The 19,192-nt window shown below is 34.3% G+C and overlaps 1 protein-coding gene and 1 pseudogene across 3 annotated transcripts in view; one reads left to right on the plus strand and one right to left on the minus strand.

The window, feature by feature from the left end:
* Positions 1-19,192, plus strand: part of LOC101500963 (DExH-box ATP-dependent RNA helicase DExH7, chloroplastic) — a 74,814-nt gene that overhangs the window by 37,225 nt on the left and 18,397 nt on the right. For all 3 annotated transcript variants that reach the window (XM_004499321.4, XM_027334912.2, XM_027334911.2), the window contains 7 exons: positions 3,950-4,090; positions 4,723-4,812; positions 4,896-4,952; positions 7,591-7,674; positions 10,533-10,631; positions 10,724-10,864; positions 11,261-11,331. In XM_004499321.4, coding sequence (XP_004499378.1) covers positions 3,950-4,090; positions 4,723-4,812; positions 4,896-4,952; positions 7,591-7,674; positions 10,533-10,631; positions 10,724-10,864; positions 11,261-11,331 — 683 coding nt within the window. The remainder of the gene's footprint in view (positions 1-3,949; positions 4,091-4,722; positions 4,813-4,895; positions 4,953-7,590; positions 7,675-10,532; positions 10,632-10,723; positions 10,865-11,260; positions 11,332-19,192) is intronic.
* Positions 16,500-17,527, minus strand: LOC113786718 (probable inorganic phosphate transporter 1-7; annotated as a pseudogene).

Raw genomic sequence — 19,192 nt, forward strand, 5'->3', positions numbered from 1 at the left:
TATGCAAATGATAATGATTCTCAAAGTAAACTTTACTACCCCGTTGTTGCCCCTACCTATAAGGGCTATCTTCATGGGGTATTATGTGCTATTAGCTCTTTAGCTCAGTTGGTTGGAGCGCCAAACCCTAATGGGTTGTAGAAAGGTTTATAGAACCCTAATAATAATTTTTTTTTTTTTTTTTTTTTTTTTTTTTTTTTTTTTTTTTTTTTTTTTTTTTTTTTTTTTTTTTTTTTTTTTTTTTTTGGCGCAGTGAACAGTACCGCGCGATAAACAATGCTGTGACTGATCTGCTGAAAATAAACGAAAAGCTACAAAAAAATCTCACCGAATATTGGAATGTTAGAAAAGAGAAACTATAATTATATTCCCTAATTGTTGGGAACTCGACAGCGGAATAGAGGCGGAATCGTTCAAGGAGGATCGAAATAGGCTCTAGATACCATGTTGAAAGTGTGAGATTTTAGAGAAAATGAGGAGAGAAAATAATAAGGGTTTGAATATTATTGATAATAGCTTATTGCTGACTTGATTACAATAGACTCAATACTAATCTCTATTTATAGAGAAACATAGACTAAATCCTAAATTAGGAATAAATCATAATAATAATAAGAGATATTCTAAGATATCTCTATAATTATAAATTGATCCTAAGAAATAATTTAAGATACTCTAATATAATATAAAAGATATTATAAAATATTTTTTAATATTCTAACACGTAGTTTTGGTGTGGAGATGGATGAGGCATTCAAAGACAAAAGTGTGATTTTGGTGTGGGAGGAAACAAGAAACTTCATGCTCTTGTGGTGTTCGTTTTTGGATTTCTTTGGTAGTTGTATTATCTTAATATTTATCAATCTTTACACTCTCTGGATCAAAATCTTATGAGCCAATACACAGACAGCGTATACGTAAATAAATTATTTAGAAAGCAGAGATACATAATATGATACTGATATTGTACACAGAGAACACAATAGGAAAATACTGTTATGTTTATTCAGTTGTCAGGAAAAGTTTACAATAAAGTCTCTTCCTTGAATCAAGTAAAGATTGAGGAAAACAAATTATAAATAACATAAAAGAATATTTGAAATAAAATAAAATCAAGGAGATAATATCTCTTTGATTTCCCGACAGTATTGTTGAAAGTGTGGGATTTTAGAGAAAAGGAGGAGAAAAAATAATAAGGGTTTGAATATTATTGATAATAGCTTAATGCTGACTTGATTACAAAAGATTCAATACTAATCTCTATTTATAGAGAAACATAGACTCAATTCTAAATCAGGAATAAATCATAATAATAAAGAGAGATATTTTAAGATTCTCTATGATTATAAATTGATCATAGAAAATAAATCAAGATACTCTAATATAATATAAAAAATACTATAAGATATTTTCTAATATTCTAACAAGTACAATAAAGCACAAGTATTTGGCAAAATTTAAAAATTATAGGTTGTGATCCGACTATAGTGCAAGACATAAAATTTGTTTAAAAATAATATGAAAACAAGCATAGACACATGATAGGATGCCAATAAGGTACAATACAGACAAAAACACACGGATTTTTTTTTAAAAGTATAGCTCATTTCATGATACGACTGTGGTGCAACTCATAAAATTAATATGAAAAAAATATATTAAATCAAAAGAGAGCCAATTATTTTTAAGTTAGCGAGAGTCATTGTTGAGATAAAAAGTTTTTCACATTTGTTTATTTTATTGTATTGGTATAAAAGTTCAATGAATGAAGTAAAAAAGTTGAAATACAACTGGAAGTACCCAAAGTGTCAAGGAAGTATCCAACTTGAATATATGCTTGACATGGGTATGAATATGATGCCAAACCACTCTCCCAAAGTCTTTGTGCTTTCTTTTAAATAATACAGATTTAATCTTAGATTGTTGGAATCATTTTTTGTTGGAGAGTGATTCTCAGCCATGGATTTTGGCTTTTTAAAATAGTTCGATTGTTCCTTGGCAGTTTCAGACTAAGCAGTTAAACTGTTTACATTTGACCAAAAGCATGAATTTTCAGATCTTGTCGCTTTTGGTCATTTCTGGTTTTATTTGACGAAACACTATTCCCATTTTTGTTCGGGAATAATTTTTTCGTAACTGTTATGGTTTACCTAATTATAGATTCACCTAATTGTACAACAAGGGCTTTTGTCGATATCCCATGTTGCTATAAAATGCAATTGTGCAAGTATACACAATCGTGACAAGTAATAAAGTGAAAATAGAGTATAGATCCCACGAGGATTGTAGTGGCTAAATTCTAAATATTCCGAAATTTATAAGTTCAATCAATTAAGACTCAGTGTAACACACAAATTTGAATAATTGATTTAGTAAAAGGACAGTAATAAATAATAGTAAAATAAAGATAAAATCTATTAAGGAAATAGTTAGGGACATCATACTTTTACAATTGATTTATAGTTCCAGCCATGAAATTCTGCAACATGTTATTATGATTTTTAAGTGACCTGATGTCATTTTTGGGTTCATGTTCGTATCCAATCATGCTTCTGTTTTTAGTACTTCTTTTGTTCGATGCACTTAAATACTATTCCTTGTTATTTAGCATCAACTACTTGTTCAAACATCTTGACTTAATCCATATTAAATAAGCAAATCTATTTCTTTGTTTTTTCAAGTTAAAAAACTAGCATTAAATATAAAGTGATCAAGTTCAAATTGAAAGATATCATCAAATCAGCTTGACTAAAGAAACTAAAACATCACAATAACATGTCTTTTACCATAAAGTCATAATACCCTAACTAAAAGAATTTAGTTCATAGTGAGTTTAATAATGGACATGAAATGAAACAATTATGAAGTCATTATAGTAACAATGTTACAGCAAGAATTTACAAATCATAACAATAACTATCACAAGGTTAGCTGCAACAATCAAATCTAGCTCTTCTTCTCCAAACTCAAACTCCAAAACTAGCATGAAAGCAAATTTTGCCCGATAGAATAAGGTAATGGACAATTGAAATATTCCTTTAATCTAGGTAGTTAATTCCAACATTTTCTAGCGAGATTCCGCTGCAGTGCCTAACCGCGACGGTGTGTCCGCCATTGTGTGAAACAAGATCACAGCAAGATCCCACTATTCCGGCGTAGGGGTTATCCCACCTATCCGGAAAGCGCCATCCCACTTTTGGCGTTAGTCGTGATGCAGTGATGCACCGCTATATGGGATTAACTACCTAGCCTTTAATGTGGATCTGAGTGGTGAGGTGTCCCTTGTTCCCCTTTGATAAGGTTATCACGTTTTGCGTCCACAACTTATTAGTGATGCACCGCTATACTGCAGCATTGCCGTAGCATTTTACCTAGAATTGGTCAACTTATTATATCCTGCACAAAATAACACCAAACAACATAATTTCAAGATAAACTAGCCTAATCTATAAAAATGACCTCTAATCAATATTTTACTAAAATATACTAAAAACTACTATTTGAACTAAAATATCTCCTCAAGGATTAATATATTCAAGTATAGAAAGTGCTAAATAACTCATATTTTAAGAGTTATCATCCCCCTCAAGTGTTATGTATAATTTTTTCATATCCTATTTGTGGTTAGTCGTATTGCGCTCTTTTTCTCTTCACGATGGTTTGATTTCATTGGATTTTTTTGATAAGGCTTTTAATGAGGCAGTTGTTCATTGTTCACAAGATTGTTTTCTTGGGTATTGACCTAGTCTCTACAAGCTTTTTTCTTTCTTTTATTCTAATATATATATTTATTATTGGGGTGCTACAAATGATTAGTGGTAGTTTTGAGGTGCCAAAATAGTTGAGATAATATTACACTCTAGAATTACTATTACACTCTTTACATGCTTTTAACAAAATAATATAACACCTTATTGTCTGGTTTGATTGATTTTATGGTTGATATTAGAAATTGTCCAGCATGGTTGAAGATTGGATTTCTCAAGCAAATGCAAGGCAGCGTCAGGGTAGAGCTGGACGCGTAAAACCTGGAATTTGCTTTCGCTTGTACACTCGTTATAGATTTGAAAAACTCATGCGCCCTTATCAGGTATTTATTTTGAAAGGAATACTTAAAAGAGTATTCATAGTAACAGAAATCTTGTACTGACAGCTTTAACTGCTCCGCGGTATATATACTTACTCATATAACCTCTCATTAGAATGAACATTCTTCATATTCTCTCGGTTACTCTGTACCATGAATTATGAATAAAAGATTCTTTAATGTGCATTTAGTTTGTTTTATGTTTTCATTTTTCGTTAACATGTTTAAGCTAATAATTTAAAAAAATATTTCCTTATTTTCATTTTGTTCCCTCTTTTATTGATTTTACACACAAAAATATAAAATCTTATGTATGTTTTTGAAGTGTATATATTTTGAGTAGTAATTGTTACTTTTTTTGCTTATAATTGAGTTCGGGTAGTAATGGTTAGCATTTTCTATAAGGCTCATTACTTAAAACTTAGTCTATTGAGTCAGATCAGTGCTTGCATTGTGGAAAAGAAAACAAAATGCAAACCTTAGCTCATACCTTTTTTTTTTACTTATAGTTACAAATTTCCCCCTTTTTAATATTTTGAGAATGAAATGCCGAAAGCAAGTGTCTTTTGTTTTGTATTTCCCTCATTCTAATATACTTTATTTTCCTTATGCGTCTGTATTATGTTCTTATCCAGGTTCCAGAGATGCTTCGAATGCCATTAGTTGAATTATGTCTGCAGATTAAGTTACTATCTCTTGGATATATCAAGCCATTTTTGTCTATGGTAAGCAATTATTTTTTGAGGATTTAAATAAATTCTTTTATCAATTATCTGGACAGCTCTTTTCAATATCCTTCCATTAACAGGCTTTAGAATCTCCAAAAATTGAAGCAATGGATTCAGCGATATCTTTATTGTATGAGGTACTCTGATCTGTTTAGTGCTACTGATTTCATTGAATGAATTATTTGCAATTTTGATTTTTCTATAAATTTGGTCTTTAACTTTTTACTAGAGTTAATATGTTCTTAGTATTTAATGTTTAGTGCATAATTTGATGTTTTCAGAATTTAAATGAAAAATTACACCAAAATCACCAAATTAGGGTTTAAACATTGATGAAAATATTTGTAGGGGCTGAAGTTAATAAGAAGGTATAGACTAAAAATATATTTCCCCCTATTTTTTGGTCCTTGAAACATATCTTTTTCAATTAGACCTTGATGTAGATTTCTTCTTTTCAAATTCCATTTTTTGGAAAGCATTCTTCACAAAGTTTTTGCAAGGGCCAGTCAAGATTTGCAGCTAGAGACAAGAGGACCATAATGGAGTTGAGCCTTCCTACTGCTGTAAACATTTCTGAATAGTCAATGCCATGGGTTCGGTGTAGCCTTTGGCAACAACTCGGGTTTGTACCTTTCAACCGTTCCATTAGAGTTGTACTTAATGTTTAACGCCCGTTTGCACCCCTAGTTCTCTTCCCCTTTAGTAGCTGTACAATCTCCCATGTATTATTTTTTTCAAGAGCTCTCTTTTCTTCTAAAGTAGTCCTAGTCCTCTTCCACTTAGGAACTTTCAAAGCATATTTTATATTATTTGGAACTTCCCTGCATATGGCAAGCATGAATTAAAGGCTCAAAAGGAAGGTGAGAGTTTTTCATATGACACAAAGTTATGTAGAGGATGTTTGGTACAAGACCTAACAACTTTCTGAGGGCAATTGAAAGATTGGAATCATCAAACAAAGAACCTTGATCATCTATGTCGTTATGCATAATTTCAGAATGAGAGTTGCCTTGTGGTTCTTTAGAATCATGGCAATACTGGATTGGATCTTTGGGCTACTGATTTTTTGTCTTGTTGAGTAAACAAAATCAAAGGGTTTTATGCCTTGAAAAGTCTAGTCTTTCTCCATTCTACCTATTGCTAAGGAGTTATTATCTTTTTTGCTTTTATCTATATTACTAGGAAAATCATTGATGGTCTCATCTCCATTATCACTCATTTTTCAGAATTTCCACAATTGTTTTGTACTAAAATGCAATCAATTATTGAGTGATCTTGGAGTGTTTGCATCCAATCTTTATATACTTTCCCCTGAAGATGAGTTTGGAAAAAAGGACGTGATTCATGAAAGGTTGTATCAGTAGTGATAATTTTTGAAATAGGATCAGAACAATTGTAGCCTTTTTTGTGTGGGAGAGTAAGCGACGAACACACATTTCCTGGATCGAGGACCTAATACAGAAAGATTTTAAACAACAAACTTAATTCAAACTTTTACTTGGCTTGCAGTTAATCAAATAGGCAGCTGTTAGAACAACCGCTCCCTAAAGATATTTAGGCATATTATTTTGGAAAAATAATGCCTGAGCAACTTCTAACAAGTGTTTGCTTTTTCTATCAGCCACCCCATTTTGTTGAGTAACACAAGAATTTTGATGTCCTATATCATTTTCTAGCAAAAAAAGGTTCAGACCCTTCTTCAAAATTATCTTCCATTGTCATTTGATTTTGAATTTAAGCTATCATTTTGAAAAAATATTTTACAACAGACCCTTCATCAGATTTCATGTTCATCTAATACACCAATGTTGTCATAGTATGGTCATCAATAAAAGTGACAAACCACCTTTTACCCGAACGTGTGGGATACCTACTAGGACCCCAAACAACACTATTGTTGATTGCAAAGGGGTTAGATGATTTGTAACGTTGAGGGGAGTAATAAGAACAATGATGTTTAGCTGAGGTTTAACAACTTAACATAATCTTATTATTGAAAAAGTCGAAACTAAATGCTTCCTATAGTTAAAACTTGGCCTGACTTATATGCCACAACATAGTTTCTTCATCAGAATCAAACCCTTTAGTGACAAGGGTTGATCCTTGGTTGAGAAATTTTAGAGCATGCAATATAATTCTTCTTGTGACCTCTTCACGTTGAACATCAGATAACACTTCACAGAGCAAACAGTTGTGCTATGGCTAATGCAACTTGTATGATTAAGGAATTTTCTTTGAGTGTTGAAGGTTTGTGAGATAGGTTCGATAGAACTTGCTTGTGACAACCAATTAGCTTTGCACTGTTGCACCTAACGTCAAATCCAATCTTTCGTGAGAGGACTTGACATATAGAGGTTAATTGGCATTTCATTAGAGTGAAGATTTTCTCGGTTGTTATCAAGACTTCCTTTGTACTTTGTAGGATCTAATGCTCAACTTACATGTAGAAGTCTAATTCATCTGACATATATGCTTCAGCTTGAGGGGAGATGTTGATGGTAGATATATTTTGTATTTTATTATTTGACTATGTTTTTATTTGATAGGATCCTAGTATTCTTAGATAGCCAAGAACAAATTTACAGGTCATGTTTGCTTTGCTTCTTGTTTATACTTGTAAATCTCTTATAAATGATATGACAAATATTCAGATTATGTATTTTTCTTCTCCAAAAACAAATACTTCGTTTCCTATTATATTTTGTGTGGATATATGTTTTATGTAGTCGTGACAAGTTTGTAGAACTATGTAATATCATAGATCAAATGTTGCAGGTGGGTGCTCTAGAAGGGGATGAAGAGTTGACACCTCTTGGGCATCATCTCGCAAAACTACCTGTTGATGTATTAATTGGGAAGGTGTAACCAAATCATTTTTTCCTCTTATCTTCGGTTTTGATTATTCTCTATTTATTATCGTTTATTTCTTAATTTTCTATTTTTCCTTTATTGGGAGATTCTCTCATGTTATTCATTATAAATTATTTAAGTTGGTATATAGAGCATGGTTTCGATACACCATCTCATTTTCTCTTTTAACACTAATCTTTAATAGTTTGGTTGTTGTTGGGTCTCAAAACAGTTGTCCGAACCGTCATTAGTGCCACTGCCACCACCGCTAATATAGTCACGCTTGCCATCAATAGACCTAAAGGGCGCTGATCTGTCATCCCACGAAGTTCCACCGCAATCTATGAAGCCACACGCCGCCACAAAGTTTTAGGCACTCCAGCGCTTGAGCGACACACATTGTCTTCCCATTTTCGGTTTTTGATGGTGCTGCCATTGTTTTGCTCGTCTTGCTTTTTTGATTCGTTTGCAACCTCCAGTAGCATGTCAAATCCCACTTTTGACTGGTCTTCTGGAGCCTTTTTTGTCAAGTCCCACTTTTGACAGGTCTTCTAGAGCCTTTTTTGCGCTAGTTTGTTTATTGGTAATTTTCAACATTGTTTCAAGCTTTGTGGGTAGTCCCGTCATCACTTCTGCGGTGATTTGTTTTGGTTGCTGCAAATTTGTTTTTTGATGTTATGCGATCGTGGATAGTAGATTATGGTGCTTCAAATCAAATAGTTGGTAATCCCTCTCTTATCTCTAATTTTTCACCTCCTAAAATATCTCACAGTATTAACCTTGCTAATGGTTCTAAGGCACATGCTACTGGTAGTGGTCAAGCTTCACCTCTACCATCTCTATATTTGGATTATGTATTATTTGTACCTGGTTGTCCGATTAATTGGATTTAAAGCAGTAAACTTACCCGGTCACTCAATGTTCCATACCATTTACTATTTTTGCATTATGAAGGACCGAAGTAAGAGATAGACGATTAGAACACACTCTGAATCACAAGGTCTTTATTACCTTCAACCTCCTTCATCAACCATATGTACTATTTTTGCATCTCCAGATATCAAAGTGTTGATTCCCCAACTTTCACATTCAAGTTCCTTGATTGTGAGTCATGTCAGTTTGACAAACATGTTTGGGCGTCGTTTTTCACTAGTTTCAATAAACGATCCAAGTCTTGCTTTGATATTGTGCATTATGATATTCGGGGTCCTAGTCGCGTGCCCTCTATTTTGATTCTGTCATTATTACAATAGTAATACTGAATTTTATGATTCTGTCATTATTACTAAGTATTACTATTGTAATTTTTTTCTTCTATATTAACAGCTTAGGGCTGTAGTAATAAAATATGAAAAGTATTTTGTCTTTTACTTTCTTCATGGTATCAGAGTTTTTTTTGGTTAGGGTTCCACGACCCAGTAGGGTTTGGGGCTCCAGAACAAAAAGGGTGGAAAGGCAACCCTTACGAACACACAAAAATTACTCATATTTTACAGGGAAAAAACATGATTTCCGAACTAACATGACTCAGTAACCAAAGACTAGAGACTGGAAAAACTGGGTTCCATTTTATTTAACTTTTGTAAATTTGGATGACCTAGACAACAATAAACTAGACTTGGTAACTCTATAGTAGTGCAAACAACAGAAGGTGGAGACTGAAAATAATAGAGACTGTGTAACTCATATTCAATGTGAATCGTTTGTCGTGTGCTCCAGTCCTATATACAAAAGGAACTGGAATTAAAGTTTATAAAGCAATTAAAGATGCGTGTGAGTTGACTAATTGAAATTAAATTAAAAAAGAGAACCAAACACAATGAGAACAAAGGTCAAGGATAACAAGGGAAATTAAATAAAATTGATCGATGCCTGTTACTTTAGCTTTAGAACCATCAGCAAGAGTGATATGACATGGATTTCTTGGGCGTGACAAATTTGATTAAAGATAAGGGTTACCCACTATGTGATCGGATTCACCCACATCCAAGATCCAAGAACTATCATACGACTGCGGAAGACTGATATTAGAGTTACCTATGTGTTCAACTACTACTGGAATTTGCTTGGTTGGAGCAGAGCTGCGGAAGAAGGCATGTGGCCTAAACATGCCAGCGGACCTCGTGAATCTGTTTCGCGCATGACGGCACATGGGATCTCTGTGACGGTTGAGCTTCGTTGATAAACGGATCGACCAGTTTTGTCACTTGTACAGGCGGTTCAACTTCGTGGGTGGTGGTTGGCAGGACGACTTGACGACTAGGGTTCCATATTTTGGGATTTTCTGACTTTTTTTATAAAAAAATCAAGCCCACAAATGTGGGCTCTGATACCAACTTGGAAAGAAGAAATAATTGATCTGAATTGCTTGAGACTTAACCCTCAGCCTTATGCTTTTATAGTCAAACGATTACAATCATGATCTAATATCATAAAGATGTAAACAAATTATCTAATATATACATAATAAGAATAAAGGAAACTAAATCATGGCAACATCTCAAGATTCTCAACAGCTATATATCAAGTACATTGGAAAAAAAGGTGTTGGCCCAGTCCAATTCCATGCTACTCTTCATCATAGTTACTATGTTAATAATTGATATTGTTGTGTGAAAATTTGATTCTCATTATTATTTGATAGATTTTTCTACTTAGTTTCTTGTAATTAGAATAGATTTGATTTGCTCTGATTTTAGTAAATGGTGTATCCTTATTTAGGGTAGATTCCACATAGCCTGTATAATATTTACACTTGAAAATTGGAGAAATAAATTCAGACTTTTTTCCTCCTATTTTTCTTCTCTTTTCATGTGAAATAAGGTGTGTTGGACCAATCACTAATGATGTTGTTTCTGTGACTGCAGATGATGCTGTATGGTGCAATTTTCGGTTGCTTGTCACCTATTCTTTCAGTTTCAGCATTTTTAAGTTACAAGTCTCCATTTGTATATCCCAAGGATGAGGTCTTCTATTCTATCAGATCTTTGATAAATATTTAGTCTGCTTAACTATTTTATATTCACCTTTGAATAAAATGGTGTGGGTCTATCTTCAGAGGCAGAATGTTGAAAGAGCAAAACTTACTTTGTTGAATGATAAGCAAGATGGGCCTGGTGAGGGAAATGATATTAATCGGCAATCTGATCATTTAGTTATGATGATAGCTTACAAAAGATGGGAAAATATTTTGAATGAGGTCAGTATGTGATTCTGATTTGTTTCTTAAGCATGCCCCCGGTAAATAATTTTAAGGTCACCTTGGTCGGTAACTTGCCTTCTCTCTATTACTAGTGCTCTCAAAAACATGGATTGCACATGAAGCAACCTTATAAGGAGAAACGACTACCGTGCATCTAACAACTAAGTAGTGTTCTTGTAAGGAAAAATAAGTAAATAAACAAATAAATAAATAGAGGAACCAACCTTGCTTATTTTAATCGTCATAAGGCTTTAGCTGTGGATATACTTAACTGTTACTGTTAGTGGTAAGAATACATATGAATCTATGCATAAAAAACTATTGTATTTGTATGACAAACTTCATAGTATTGCCTTCTCCCAAAAAAAATATTAATTACGTTTTGATCTGCAGAGAGGATCTAAAGCTGCACTGCAATTCTGCAATTCATATTTTCTGAACAGCTCTGTAATGTTTATGATAAGGTATAAGATATTCTATCTTTTTTATTGCTTCTTATTGAGAGACTAATGAGTTTTTTTTGTTTATATGTTTTCTCCTGCATCTAACACTTTTCCTATCCTTTCTATTCTCACTCCTTAATCATTTTTCTTTATCTCTCCTCCATTATATTATTTGATTAGTAAGGTTCCTCATAAAATCTTTCCTGTAAAGAAATTTCCTCCACCATAGCATAGGTGCTAAATGTCAATTTGCGAATAAGTAAAAAGGAAGAATATGTTAAACTATGAGTTTCAACAACACCAAAGATTGAATTTACGAAGAACGGATATAATAAATACGGCAATACAGTTTGCAACCATTGTTTCCTGATTACCATAATTACATATTCTAGGATTAGAGAAAATAGTTCACTTGGCGATGTCAATGGAGATACAATAGGTATTATGTGATTGGGTTTTGGTGATCCTCTTGCCAGCCAAGCTCTCTTGTTTAGTTAATGGTCATCCTGTTTGATTTTTCTCATGTATACATCAGTTCGTCAAAGAGATCCTCTTTCTCCTCTATTATTTTGCTTAGTAGACGATGTTCTTGGTGGAGGTATCACTTTTTTAGTTTAGAAAGACAAGCTGAAGCTAATGTCTTGTCCTAGAGAATATGAAACTCAAAGTCACATTATGTTGATGACATGCTTGCTTTTAGCCAAGGTTGTCACTCTAATCTAATTTGACTAATCTTCTATCTCTTTTCCTACATAGACAATCAAGTAAATGCACCCTTGGGTTGAGTGACGATAAAAAAGAGAATGATCAGCTTCACTTCGAATCATGCCAAATTGTTGCACTACTGTGCTAAATCTACCAAACCAAGCTCGAGGAGACTGTTTAAGACCATAGAGAGACCTCTGAAGTCGACAAACCATGGTAGAGGACTCCCCCTGAGCAACAAACCCAGGTGGTTGCTCCATATACACTTCTTCTTCAAGGTCACCATGCAAAAAAGCATTTTTAATGTCAAGTTGATGTAGAGACCAATGTCTGATGGCTGCAATAGAGAGGAGTAGTCTAACAGAGGCCATCTTAGCCACAGGGGAGAAAGTATCACTGTAATCGAGGCCAAAAACTTGAGTGTACCCTTTTGCTACCAAACGAGCTTTAAAACGATCAATCTTACCATCAGGACCAACTTTCACCGTATAAAGCCAACGACATCCTACTAAAGACTTTCCAGACGGTAAAGGAACCAATTCCCATGTACCACTACTCTGAAGTGCACACATCTCGTCAATCATTGCTTGTCTCCACTCTGGGTGAGATAAAGCTTCACCTGGAGATTTAGGAATAGAAACAGAAGACAGGGAAGACAAACAAGTATAATGCAAAGGAGAAAGACGATGGTAACTCAAGCCAATGTAATGAGGGGATGGGTTACGAGTAGGACGTATACCTTTACGAATAGCAATAGGAATATCAAGGGTCGGATCCGATAAAGAAGGAGGTGGCGGTGAAGGAGCGTCTGGAGTGACCTCGGTATCAAGAACAGGTGTAGGGACATGTACAACCGATGGTGGTTGACGACGACGATATGTCTGAAGAGGTTGTACAGTTGGAGGATCAACAAGAGGAGTCTCAAGTGGGACAGTGGGAGGGGCCACAGAGGTGTCTCAGGTGGGGCATACATAATAGGCTCTAATGGTAAAAGAGAATGTGAAATAGACTTTGGTAGGTCCAGAGGAATAGTTTCAGACAAAGGATCAGGAAGCGACTCATAGTAAGTAACAGACTCAAAAAATGTGACATCAGCCGATATGAGATATCGTCGAAGAGTAGGAGAATAACAACGATAACCTTTTTGGGACCGATGATAACCAAGAAAGACACATTTTAATGATTGAGCTGAAAGTTTGTCAAGATCAGGAGTGAAATTGTGGACAAAACATGTAGATCCGAAGACCTGAGGAGGAAGTGAGTGAAGAGGGGTACCAGGAAAAAGGATCGAGTGAGGGACTTTGTTATCAAGAGTAGACGAAGGCATGCGATTTATAAGATAGCACGCCGTTAGAACAGCATCGCTCCAAAAGCGAGATGGTACATTACCATGAAAAAGGAGAGTACGAGTGGTTTCAATAAGGTGCCGATTTTTGCATTCGGCTACTCCATTTTGTTGAGGTGTATGAGCACAAGATGTTTGATGAAGAATGCCGTTAGAGGTCATAAAATTTTGAAATTGATGGGACAAATATTCACGGGCATTATCACTGCGCAAAGTGCGAATTGATACACCAAATTGAGTTTAAATTTCCTTATAAAATTGTTCAAAAATAGAAAATAATTCAGACCTATTTTTCATTAAAAATAACCACGTACAACGGGAAAAATCATCGATAAAGGTAACAAAATATCTAGACTCAAGTGTGGAAATAGTACGAGAGGGACCCCAAACATCTAAGTGAACTGACTACGAGTGTGTTTCCCTAATTGACATGACTCACAATTTAAGCTAGATAATTTGGTTAGATTAGGTACTAATTGTTGAAGTTTGGGAAGACTCGGATGACCTAACTGAGCATGTATAGTAAGAGGAGAATATGTGGTAGGGCACGCTGTTGATGGGTTTGAGAGATAATAAAGACCATTAGACTCACATCCGACACCAATTTGTCGTCCTGATATTCGGTCTTGCAAAGTAACATTGCAATTAGTAAATGTGACAACACAGTCATGAGAACGAGTCAATTGACTGATAGAAATTAAATTAAATGGACATCCAGGCACATAAAGGACAGATTTAACTAACAGAGTAAGGAGGATTTGGACAATGCCAATCCCTTGAGACTGTGTTTGGGAACCATTGGCTGAGACTAACCTAGGTAAATAACCAGATGTTGTGAGAAAAGAGAAAAGAGTCTTATTACCAGTAATGTGATCAGATGCACTAGAATCGAGAATCCATAGGCTATGAGAAGGTGAGATGCAAACAAGTGAATTACCACTTTGTGCGGCGGAAACAGCAGAACTCGAGTTCTGACAATACTCTCTCCACCGAAGAAAATCTTCATAAGTAGCCATAATCAATAAGTAGTTACCTAAAACAACAGCGAAACAGTGGCGGAAGAGGGGTTTTTTTTTTTCCGATAACAGTACAGCGCGATGAATAGTGCGTGCGATGAACAGTGGACTGATTTGCTGGGAAAAAAAATGAACGACAAGCGACAAAGAAAGGGTAAATCGGAATTGAGACACGGTTTACCGGAGTAATCACAGTATAGGATTGTCTTTCTTAATAGGCTTTAGATACCATGTTGAATAAGAGAAAATGAGAGAGACATATGGTGAAACCGTGTGTCTGAACTACACAACGGAGTCTGTTTTATATAGGCTCAAGGCAATAAATACAAAAATAAATATGGAAGATATTATCCCTATTTACATGATATGTAATAAATATAAATATATTTTCAACAGTTAAAAACCCTAATTGGACTAGAATAAACATAGGGAGGACAAAAATGACCTAAATGTTCATCCAATGACAAAAATGAAGTAATTGGATGCAAAAGATTGGTTAAATCCCTAGTTCGACAAGAATAAGCCTCGGGGGGACGAAAGTGACCTAAATGTTCATCCAAAGACACATACACGACGGAGTCTGTTTTATATAGGCTCAAGGCAATAAATATAAAATAAATATGGGAGATATTATCCCTAATTACATGATATGTAATAAATATAAATATATTTTCAACACTTAGTTATAGCGAAATATCTAGTCAAATTTGCAAGTTCTATAATGGGTCGTTTTCGCATCCAGGATCAGAGGTGTCAATTTGACAAGCCTACTAATTATTGGCTGCAGCCTACATGTTGGAGGAGTCAAAAAATTTCATAGTTAAAAACGCCACAAAAAAGAAAATTTTCAACACTAAAAAGCCCCTAAAATTTAGTCGGCCTATAGGCCCACTTTTTCGAGAAATAATTATTTTGAAATTCTTTTTTAATTTGAAAAAAAAAGAATTCAATTTTCTTCAATCATTGTTCTTTAATTTTTCTCACAATTTTTTTAGAAAAAAATCGATTTAATTTTTGTCGATATTTTTTTCGAGAAAAATAAATTTCGAAAAATTTTCAGAAAAAAAAAAATCTCAAAATTAACAAAATATTGGGGGACTATGATCCCCTCCCTTAAACTCACAAAAAATAATAAAATAGTCGATCGAGGTTTTAAACAAATTATTTTAATAGGGGACCTAATATTAGGGCATAGTAAAAAAAATTAAAATGGACCTTAAAGTTTGAGGATTTTTTTGACAGCATTAGCCAAACTTTAAGCTTTTTTCCTAGTCAGCTGTCTTTTGATTACATGAGGGTTCCTATATGTTGAAGTTGTGGGATTTTAGAGAAAAGGGGGAAAGAAAATAATAAGAGATTAAATATTATTTGATAACTCCTTTTATGTTAACTTGATTACAAAAGACTCAATATTAATCTCTATTTATACAGAAACATAGACTAAATCCTAAATCAGGAACAAATCATAATAATAATGAGATATTCTAAGATATCTCTATGATTTAAAATTAATCTTAGAAAATAACTCAAGATACTCTAATAAGATATTTTCTAATATTCTAATACTCCCCCTCAAGCAAAAGCTTACTAAGTTTTAGCTTGTTACAAAAAAACAATGTAATGTTCCGCAAAAAATAAAAGTGGATGGAAAGGCAATTCAAGGATGTAGATGAAGTCAGAGATAAATATAACTTAGCCACGTAGCTGAAATAGTCATCGGCAGGAGAGAAATTCATGGCAAGCAATTGAACAAAGTAAGGTTCGTTTTTTTAAAAAACTGCATTTTGAAGCTTCATATCAATAATACCGAAGACTTAAAATATTGAAATTTGAATAAGAGGCATGCTTTAGAGAGAGAAAGGCAAGGTTAATACATCTGGTACAAAGATGGGATCAGTGCATCTAGGACAAATTGCCAAGATAAAGTTAGTCATGAAAATAAAAGACACCGTCAGAATAATCATCAACGGAAGAAGACATCACTAATATGATTCATGTGGGTAAAAGAAAACCACCAGAATGATCTTCGGTGGAAATAGAAGTCATTGTTATAACTTATTAGAAAGAAATAAATTGCATGACAAACACTAAAGAAGAAGCTATGCGATTCTAACAAAGCAAAATCATGATTGATCAACGAAGTGAGAAAATGCGTCCAAAACAAAAAAGATAACGTCTGTTTGAACAAGGACGCATACTTTGTTGATCAAAATTGAAAAGTAAGCAGATCTGGAATTGTCGAAGAGAGAATAGTCATGCACCAAGAAAGTAAAAAGGAAGTCCAAATGTTAACCACACCCAACATAAGCAAAAAAATTTCCACCGCAATACCTGTTACGTACCCTACATCTGCTGATGATATTCCATGGCATGTAGTTCGGAATCTAGCAAGAAAAATCTCTGACGGCACAACAAATGTGGTAGCATTTGACCCAAAATTTGCAAAAAAGAAGGTCAATGAATACAATGCAAAAAATCTTATACGGGGATCCTTATGAGTCTATTGTTCAAGGAATGGCATGAAGACAGGCATTAAGAAGAATCATATCGATTGAATAGCAAATCTTCCTATTCTATCAAAGAGTGCCGGTGTAAACCAGTAGTCTGGAACAGTACTCTGCATAGAGCAATAAGCGTTTGAGCTCTTGCGATTCTGTTAACCTCCTAAAGTGTATTCATTGTTTGTGCAGGAGGTATTCAACCAAATGCGCTCAACCAAATGCGCTGAAAATATCTTTCTAGAACAGATTTTGGCTATAAAGTGCAATATCAAGCAAGAACCAAATACTTGTTGTACCAAGTAAAGGTAGTCCATGGCGACTGTGGAATTCCATTGGGAATAAACCATGTGATTGTTTCTGCTCATCCGTCTTTGGTTTAGCTTGGATCTCAACCTGCAGAACCTTAGACACATCCGCTTCAGCCCTCGTCGTGTTCTTAGCAACTAGAGCGGTGTAACGAGCAGTTTCGGGCATCTCCATCGCCAGTAGTAAGTCAATGCAACTGGGAGTGCTCCTACCATCACAATTATCCTCCAAACGTAATCTTCTTGTGGAACAGTTGAACCAATTGGATTAATCGTGTAAGGTGGAGAAACTATGATTCCAAATACACCACCTCTCAAGATTCCAAAAACCTGCATGGCAAAGACAGCGGCCGACGAGCAACTTCGGATGGGTTTTCCGGGTGGTTGAGTTGAGTGCGACTCTAACTTTTGTTGTGGTGCAAGGGCTGGAATCGGAAGGCCAAGGCGAGAGCAACGAGAAAGGCCGCATCATAAATGGCTGCTAGACGCGCTATCATACGTAGTGAATAGCACCAATGCGTGGATCTGACGTGTGGTGGACAGTAAGGCGTGTGTGGTGGCTTTCAGCGACTCGCTTTGAGATGTGGGACGATCTGGAAGAGGCGAAGCTGATGGAGTGGTCGTTTACCAGAAAAGTCGTCGGAAACAGTGACGGTGGCAATAACAAACTAAACAAAAACAAGTTAAACCAGTATCAGGATGTGTCACGGCGGTAGTTTGGAAAATGAATGATCATGTTGGAAAAGAAAAACTATGATTATATTATGTAACTATTGTGAACTCGGAAGCGGAATAGAGGTTGGATCGTTCAAGGAGGATCGAAGTAGGCTCTAAATACTATGTTGAATTTGTTCGATTTTAGAGAAAAGAGGAAGAGATAATAATAAGAGCTTGAATATTATTTGTTAATAGTTTTCTGCTAGTTTAATTACAAAAAACTCAATACTAATCTCTATTTATAAATAAACATAGATTAATCCTAAATCAGGAACAAATCATAATAATAATGAGAGATATTCTAAGATATCTCTTATGATGTTAAATTGATCCTAGGAAATAACTAAAGATACTCTAATATAATATAATAGATATTATAAGATATTTTATAATATTCTAACACTATATTTTAAGGTAAGCCCAAGAAAACTCATCTCAATCCATAAAGGACCAAATTAAAAAGAAAAAAGACTTGTGGGAAAGGATGGGTCGTGTCCAATTGGTTCAGTCCATTGTTCATGGCATGTTACTTTATAGCTATTACATTTATATTTGATCTATTTCTCTTATGAAGTTTCTTGAAAATGGATTGGCAATTTCATTTGGTCTTCTGACATCTTTATCAAGGAGTTGGGTAGATGGCTAGGAGCAAAGTCTTTTCTTCTGTCAATTTGTGCTATTAATGAAGAAGCAAGAGACAAGCTTTGCTGGGATTTATTGTCTTCCAACTCCAATGGGCTTGTTCACTTCGAGACAGATGCTTTAGAAATAAATTTTGTGCTACTAGTTAAACAAGTGACTCTAGACACAAGAAGGGTGAATTGTAAACTTTAAAAAATAAAGATACAATAATGACTTGAAAATTATTGAGTAATTTTAAGTGCAGTGATTGGAAATAAATTAACATTAAATGTGAGACAAAAAATAAATTAAATAAATTAGCATTAAATTAGAGACAAAAAATAAATAAAATGCAGAAATAAAAGAGTGAGAAGAGAGAGTACACAAGAATTTATACTGGTTCAGCTACTAACAACCTAAGACTTATGTTCAGCTTCACAAACAATATAATTATTATTATGAAGCTTTTAACACATGATTAGCAAGAAACCTTCAATAGTCTAAGAGAACTCTTCAAACAATTTATCCTTTGAAGAAGATACTCTAATTACAAGATATATCACCTCTCTTGAACTATAGAATTGCTCTTAATAATGTTATGAGATAAAAGTGATTTACACTTTGAGTGTAGATGAACAAATTGAAGCACGAGAAAAAATATTACAACTCAAA

The sequence above is a fragment of the Cicer arietinum genome, chromosome 7, assembly GCF_000331145.2.
Source record: "Cicer arietinum cultivar CDC Frontier isolate Library 1 chromosome 7, Cicar.CDCFrontier_v2.0, whole genome shotgun sequence".
In the NCBI taxonomy this organism is placed as follows: domain Eukaryota; kingdom Viridiplantae; phylum Streptophyta; class Magnoliopsida; order Fabales; family Fabaceae; genus Cicer; species Cicer arietinum.